The following is an 8,134-nucleotide window of genomic DNA, read 5'->3' as shown; positions in this document are numbered from 1 at the left end:
AGGGGGCGATAGACTCAAACGTCACCTTCAACAGGAGACATTTTGGATACACACAGTCAGGGCCATCTCTTTCTGAGGCCTAAATAATGAAACAGATTTTAGCCCCTTTCTATAAACTGTATTACTTACCATGATATACTATATTCGTATTTCTACAGTATTTTTATTGTTTCCATATTGTTGTTCACATTTAGATTTTTCTCATATAAATTGGGGAGTTTCTCTGATATGTGATAATGCAATATTAGACTGTTTTAGACTGTGTTTCCACTTATATGAGGTTTCCCAGTCTGTGTACTATCATCACATCATTCTCCTGATTTATGCTGTGATATTATTGTTTATACTTTATTTCACAGGCCTGAGTTTAGTGTACTTTATTTGTATACATTACAATTAGTTTCTCCCCAGCCTACAGTCTTATTATTCATAATTATGTTTTCTTTCTCAGCTCATATGTGTTTGATGCAGTTTAAATTTTTTTATTATTATTATTATTTCTTGTTGTTTCTATTGTCATTACTTGTTTGACTCTGTAAGTCGAAACGCGTTGGTATATCCATATATTAATAAAGGATTTTTAGTTTCACATCTATAATTTGAGTATTTTTTTCTGATTGTACAGTTTCAACTCGTATAAGACTTATTTTACTAGACAGTTGTTTTTTTTCAAGTTGATCGCACCAGTATACGTTATATTTAAGTTAAAAAAAATAGTTTAAATGCCCAAATTAATAAATTGATGAATAGCTACATACACCAATCACAAGACTATAATAATTCCAGTGTTCATTGGAAATGTATTCCCGATCAGTTGTGGCCTAGCAGTTAAACATCGATAACAGTTATGAATTATGTTCATTATTTGCAGTTTGTTTATTTATTTAGCTTTGCTCTCCTTAAGTTTACCGCTGCACGTTTGTTCACTTTTACTTTGAAGACGACCTGTTCCTGTTTCCGGCTCTCGATTTCCTTGTTCAATTTTTTTTATTGTACATGTTGGACAATGGAACAAACTGACGGTTTGTTGCGCTGAATTGAAGTGCACGTCTTGATTTAATGGGACAATAACAGACGCAAAGCGTTAACAGCGTTTCTGCAGCATCTGCTGATGAAGAACGAGCTCAACAAACGTCAACATACATTTACACTCAGAATAAGTAGGGACAATGAAATTAGACAATACCCCTTCAACTGGAATTTTTCATTACACAACGTCAACAACTGCAGAAGAATTAAATTTCATGCACAATCTCAAAGTAAAGTTTCCAACATGTTGTGGAATCTGCATAATATTAATATGGTGTTCCTAATAAAGTGCTCGCTGAGTAAACGCAATATAAGTATTACTCTGTGAAGCAACTACAACTGATAGTTAATGTGTAACTTAAATGACTTTTGTACTAAAGTAAGCACCAATTTAATGGTTATGTAACTGCAGAAGTGTAATGTTCGCAGTTAAGAGAAGGAAATGGTTGAGATGACTGCACTTCCGGTTTCTTTCTACGGCACTTCCGAACATTAGCTAGCCTGCAGAGCTAGCTAACGCTCAATTCATTAGCTGTTAGCCGCGGTTTAAGTCCACAAATCACCATATGGCTTACTAGTATATTTACGCTGCAGGTTCTTGACCGAGTCCACATGTTTAAGTAATAAATCTGATGTACTTTCGATTGGTATTTTTGTAACCAACTCATCGTTGAACCGCCAATCAGCTAAAAACAAAGCTGCTAGCTTCAGCCGTCCATGTGCGTGCGACGCAGCGATGAGATGCAAAAGGAGCCAGCGGCTGCTGGTGCAGCAGCTGGAGAGGTTAATAATAATAATAATACAGTATATCTCCTTTGTGCTACTCTTTTATCCCGCTGCATACCAGCCCGGTGAGGCGTGTGCTGCCGCCGCCGCCGCCGCGGAGGAGGAGGTGGGAACAAGCACCGACACCCTGTTATTGTGCAGGGCGTGCGGACACGAGCTGGCGGTCGGGACGGACATCCACTTTGTCCCCAGCCGGCTGGCTCTGTCCAGCCGCAACGACACGCAGGTCGGGGGTCGGAGGGTTAACGTGCAGCTCTTTGAAAACCCCCACGGACACCAGTTTGAGGTGATTACGTTCAGAAAAGCGGACGTTACCCAGCACTGGCCGGCAGATAAACACTTCTCCTGGTTCCCGGGGTTCTCGTGGACCGTGGCCACCTGTCCTCGGTGTAAAACTCATTTAGGTGGGTATAAACCGGGAATGGTGCGAAAATAAAGTAAACATATTTAAAAAACCTTTAACTTAAAACAAGTAAGTTAGTACTGGTAGTAGTTTGAATACAGAGCTGTGTTCTGGGAAATGAGACGCATCAAGAAATAAACAGTTTTCCACAAAAGAGCTGCGAGTTAAAATATTCAGACCACAAATATGTGATAATTAATTTATATTTAAAAACATTGAAGAAATATACTCAACCATGGAATACTTATATGTCACAAACTAGTAACCAAATTTAGTAATTAAAACTATGTTAAAAAGGTTAAATCAGTAAACTAAAAAGTTATGCACTCTCACTTAACTTAGAATAGTCTTATTAAATACTTGTACTCATGCTGTGTATTTTAATCTGGATAATTTTTTCAAATCAAAGTTGAAACCCACAGAATCCTGACCTTTTAATATATACTTGTATTAGTCTGATAAGGCTTCAATACTTTGAAATAATATTTACCTTCCCAATTATCTTATTATAACAATTAATTTTGAGTAAATCAAAATATAAATAAAATCTGTGCAAAAGTTATGCACAATCAAATAACTACAGTAGAAATATTCTAACTAGTTAAACTTAATTATGTTAAAATTACAACTGCAGACAAATGTAACTTCTTAAATAATTGTATTTGCTCCATGTGTGTTAAAGACTTACTGTCTTAATTATGGAGCAATAATGTTGAACAATAGAGCTGCGGTGATTAATCAATCAATGACAAAAAATAAACATAACTATTTTGACAATTGAATTATTATTTCCTTTTGAAAAAAATCCAAACATTTAACTGGTCACTAGATTAAACAAATTGTGAAGATTTGATGTTTTTCTTGGTCATAGATTATAGTAAATTGAGAATCTTTGGACATTTGTTTTGTAACATACCCAAATAGATTTTGCAATTTTCTGACAATTTATAGACAAAACAATTAACCAAGGAAATAAATCTACAAGTTTATCATTGATAATAATAAATGTAATTAGTTGTAGCCCATTGAAAAGTAAGTTGTGCATACTCAATACTCAGAGAAATATTCTTTTATCTATGCCATACATTTGGTATATTCTGGATTTAGTATAGTAAGTTCTTATTTGCTCCATATCAGATTTATCCAGGAAATACACACTTAAATAAATTCTTATGACTCTGCCACAATTATTGATTTTATCTCCTAAGTGGGAGCAGGTGAAAAGTTAAAATCTCTTCATTTAAAAGAGAAGTTACAATTACTGAGCAAGCAGTAGAAAAATGCTTTTCATGGCTCTCATCCTACAGGGACCGACCTCAGACTTGTTGGAACCCATGTGCTATATTTTAATGGTTTATAAACAACAGGTGTGTTTTTAGATAACCGATTTGTTTTGTTTCTCACTCCAGGTTGGGCCTTCCAACCCAGCAACTGGCCAGACACGATCACTAAAACCAAATTTGAGGCGTCGGAGCACACCTTCTTGGCTTTAATCACCCATCGACTATTAAGAGAAGACTTTGCTTCAAGCTTGTTAATGACGCCAAAATCCTTCACGAGTTGATGGACTTTGACTGTACAATTTACCCAGGTGCCTTTGCTGCTACCTATTTTTTATTTTTTAAATAAATTTCTATGCATCCCCTTAGTTTGAAGACTCCCACACATGTATACACAGTAAGTTTTATTATTGTAACAAAGCAAGTTGTACACCTCAAATTTAAAACAGTTTCTTTTCCCCCCAGCGGAAAAGGAGAGGGTGATTAAATGTAAATTCTATGAGATAACAGGTTTTTTTTTTTTTTTTACCCATGAAGCAGTGGGGGCCAAAATTTACAAGCTTGTTTTTTTTTTTTCCATTTTGTTCTTTATTAAAAATGTCATTTCAAATCTCATGGATATCTGTAAAACAATACAATGAAAAGAAAAAAAAAAAGTCCCATAGAAATGATGTCAAAATAACCACTCTCCCCAATAACCAACATACTCCTGCCCCTCCCCAGCTTAGCCCACCCCCCCCGCCCCCTAAACATTACAAGTCAAAGGAATGAGCTGGTACTCGTTAACCACATAGGGGAAAAATAACAGTTTTTTCAAGGGATCAACGCCCCAACTGAAAAAAATAAAATAAAAATTATAAGGGGGAAAAAAAAATAAAATAAAAAAAAAATAAAAAAATATTGAGGTCTGCTAGCGCTAGGTCACTACACCATGGCTTTAGTCAATTTACCACACAACCTTTAACTGAAGGAACTCTGTGTGAACTGTCAAATTCTACTCAGGATGCCGCGCTGATTCTATTTTTTATACTTTTTTTTTTTTATTGTTTTCGAGATGACCTTGGGGATGGTACTCACAATTCAGGGCAAAGTGCCATTGGCCTTAGATGAATCAAAGGAGAACATAACATGGCACCAATAGGTGAAGACGCTTCAGAATGGAAAATGAAGCACAAAAAAAAAAAAAAGAAAAAAAAAAAAAAGAAAAAAAAAAAGTTAAAAAGTAAAAAAAAAAAAAAAAAAAAAGTAAAACCTTTGCTCCCGAACATGAGTGGAAAAACCAAACAGGGAATAGAAGGTTGAGGGTCTGGGTAGATGATGTTATTTCTTAGTCGTCTTCTCCTTCGTCATCCTGTGAGAGTAAAACAAACAGTCAAGCGAGTGCTGAAAAAGTACCACAAACAAAACCTGTTTTCTTGACTTTATCCCTTTACCTCTCCATCTTCTCCATCATCCTCTTCATCCTCCTCTCCGTCTTCATCTCCTTCCTCATCAATGTCCTCCAAACCCTCCTCGTCCTCTTCGTCGTCCTCACCTTCACCCTCTTCGTCGTCCATATCAGGAACCTGGGGATAACAATCACTTTTCAGTACATTTGATACAGCACCTGGAACATCAACACCAAAGATAACATTTCAATAAAGGAACAAACAGACAGATTAAACATGCCCGCTTATTGTGAGAAGCGGCATCTAGGGAAATAAATATGCTACAAGCAAGAATACATTAAGCATTCTAATAAGCACTGAATATGCTGGTCGTAAACATACCAGGTAGTACTGCAGAGGGTTTGGCCAGATGTCGTCCTTGATGACCTCCCCTAGCTCATCTGCGCCAGCATCGGCATGATCGGTGAACCAAGTGAAGAAGCTCTCTGGCTCTTCATGTTGCCTCTTCCTTCCTGCTTTGTTCTGTGTCTGGCTTGAGCGCTTGGTCAGGTCCTACAAACATACAGAGACAAATAAAAAGATTACCTGTTGAAAATGGTACTCTGATACAACCCATACTAGCTAAAATGTAAAAGTTGGAAATGTTCTGATTGAGGATAATGAGAATGCTACCACCCTGAGAACAAAAAATACTCAAAACACACACACACACACCTTTCCTGATTTCCATTTGATTTCTGTTGACTTTGAAGATGGATCTCCGCTCTCGTTCAGATGGAACTCTTTGGAAAGTACTTTGTTTTCGAAGTACGGATTTTCATCGAAATACTGGAAGACAAAATGCACCAGGGTAAGAACACAAGAAAAGATTTTCATCACCATGTTGTGTGTGTATGCAACATTACAATACTTACAAAATCTATTCTGTAGCCTGACTTGATGTCTTCAAACTCTGTCACCTCCACTCGGCTCAGGTAGTGAAGTGCTTCTTCATCTTCCTCCCCCAGTAGGGCAGATACTGTAGGGAAATGCATATTTTACAGACCGATACAGGGCCTCAATTTCTGGTTTATTGTCATGCAAACATCTGTCATTGTGATCTAAATGCTTCCACAGAATAAAAACAATATATACACCTCATGCTGAATTTCTTACCTTGTGGATGGTTGACAAACGTGGTGACCCAGAAGTTTGGGATTTTGGCGATCAGTTCTGACCTCTTCTGAAAGAATGGCTGACGGAGTTTGTTGTATTTCTGTTCTACTTTGAGGATCTCCTCACTGGCTTGCTCGTTCAACCTGAAGGGTGGAACAATAAATAAAAATCAAACCAAAATACAAATTAATTTGGACTGTTTTGCTGATGGACACACAGGCAAAAAAAATAAAAAATAATAATAACCCACCCATTTGTTATGCATTTCAATTGTTTTATCATTATGTTTACTTAGACACAAGGATGCCAAATAGTGAACCGTGAAAGGCTGAAATTCTGCAGGTTCTCATGCCACCCTGTGATTACAGCATCTGATTTCACTAGTTGGTTCCTCATCCTTTAACAACATTTTCGTAATCCAATCACCTCCTTGAGTTTTTTGCTGGACAGAAAGTCTCAGCCCTACAAGGACAAAGTGTGACATCCCTAATCTGTAAGAATCTGACAAATTTGTGTTACCTGTCAATTTCGTTTTGAACTTCGTCGATGTGTTCAATAGCTTCTTGCTGCTCTTTTTCTGTGGGGGACAAAGAATAGAAATGTGTCACAAAATATAAAAGTTAAAAGCATCAACAGTCAAGAGTGAGACTAAAATAAATACACGTTAATTTATAAATTGATTTCAAAAGATGGGGAGATTCATAATACTTCTCTTTTTTAAAAATAAATAAATAAATAAAAGTATTTATTTACTCATGCCCGCATACAAATTTTGATATATAAAAATTAAAGCCAAATTTCTATCATCGTTTGTTGTTTTCATCCCCGCAACTAAGTTTCCGCAAACTACTGGGGTCTGTACGTAGGTTTCTTTTGCTTTTCTAATCGTTTCCGCGCACATAGTAAATAATCCTCCGTTAGTATGCGGTAGGTAACGGTAGTTGTCAGGTTATCTGGCAGACTAACAGTCGGAGTCTCCCGGAGGTAAAGGCAATGTGAGCGGCCAATAGCTGCAGTTCTAGCGGTTCAGACACTCACCGTTTCCTGCCGGCTGCTACCGACAAGGCCGCGTGGTTTAAATGTGGGACATCAGACTGCACACACAGAGCCGCGATAACGTGAGACACCGAGCTAGGACAGATGCCAGAGTAGACCCCTGTAACTGTCAAACCCTTGCCCATACGGCGGGATCCTAGATCCAGTTATGCAACTTTTAATAAATAGTTTGACTTAATGCGGGGCTGGTGGATTTAAATGCATCTTGGCCAGTAACAAAACACAACGTCGTCAGCTAGCGTTAGGTAACATTACAACAACAACACTAGCTGGCTAGCTGCTAATGCCCAAATGAAAGGGGCAACTACTCCGGTTATTAAACACAATAATAACTACGTTAGCGCAAATTGGGCAGTTTGTGGTTGTTTCACAACAGCACACATAACAAATCATGCTCAAGCATCGCATACGGCCACTGGGTCAGTAGCCATCGACAACAGTGGCCACGCTGATGATGCTAAATTAACTAGCTAACATGGCCTCTCAGCACCGGTCTGAACTGAACAACAGGCTGGAGTAGCGGCATGCTAATAAACGCGTTAGCAGGCGAGCTAGCTGCTGTTAGCGAAATGTGAATACACGCAGCAGCCGTCGCGGTTAACCACAAAGAAGGTCCAGGGACGTTAAGCAAAATCAAAGCAATACATAAAATAATTATTAACATTCATGCACGTTATGGCAATGCAAATTATGTTAGAGAAGAAAGTGAAAATGGCGGTGAACAGGAGGCCGCCATTCCCCCTTACCGGAGGTTTCGTCCGCTCCGTCATGGTTTGAGTTCAGCTCCTTTTTACTCACTTTTGCCGCCGAGGCCGACATGTTTTCGCAAGCTGGGGTAACTTACAGACGTCTGAGAGAATAGCTAGTAGCTTTGAATCTGGTTTCTCCCCGAACAGGAGAACGTTAATTCGGCGTAAAGTTCAGCGTGGAGAAGCCAACAACGTGCTGCTTTCCACACAATGTAGCTGCCGAGGAGCGAGGAAGTCACAGCAACCGCCGCTCACGCGCTCCTTTCATTACGAACGCGCCTCGCCGAA

The 8,134-nt window shown here is 38.4% G+C and overlaps 2 protein-coding genes across 3 annotated transcripts; one reads left to right on the top strand and one right to left on the bottom strand.

The window, feature by feature from the left end:
* The first annotated feature begins 749 nt into the window (after positions 1-749).
* On the top strand, positions 750-3,866 carry si:ch211-51h9.7 (uncharacterized protein LOC558400 homolog). 2 transcript variants are annotated; one of them, XM_056375870.1, is made up of 2 exons: positions 750-2,101; positions 3,628-3,762. In XM_056375870.1, exons 1-2 carry the CDS (start codon positions 1,766-1,768, stop codon positions 3,709-3,711), a joined length of 420 nt encoding a protein of 139 aa, XP_056231845.1. In that variant the 5' UTR covers positions 750-1,765; the 3' UTR covers positions 3,712-3,762. The 2 variants fall into 2 exon arrangements, with proteins under 2 accessions (XP_056231845.1, XP_056231844.1); XM_056375869.1 differs by having other exon boundaries at positions 1,465-2,219; positions 3,628-3,866.
* Positions 3,867-3,889: 23 nt separating this feature from the next.
* seta (SET nuclear proto-oncogene a) lies at positions 3,890-8,067 on the bottom strand. Its single transcript, XM_056375868.1, has 8 exons — positions 7,844-8,067; positions 6,561-6,618; positions 6,042-6,184; positions 5,801-5,904; positions 5,601-5,714; positions 5,268-5,438; positions 4,932-5,063; positions 3,890-4,849 (listed from the first exon to the last, which is right to left on the bottom strand). Exons 1-8 carry the CDS (start codon positions 7,914-7,916, stop codon positions 4,826-4,828), a joined length of 819 nt encoding a protein of 272 aa, XP_056231843.1. The 5' UTR covers positions 7,917-8,067; the 3' UTR covers positions 3,890-4,825.
* Positions 8,068-8,134: the final 67 nt, after the last annotated feature.

The sequence above is a fragment of the Seriola aureovittata genome, chromosome 5 (genome assembly GCF_021018895.1).
Source record: "Seriola aureovittata isolate HTS-2021-v1 ecotype China chromosome 5, ASM2101889v1, whole genome shotgun sequence".
Classification (NCBI taxonomy): domain Eukaryota; kingdom Metazoa; phylum Chordata; class Actinopteri; order Carangiformes; family Carangidae; genus Seriola; species Seriola aureovittata.
Note: the sequence above shows the minus strand (reverse complement) of the source record. Positions and strands in the feature narration are given on the sequence as shown.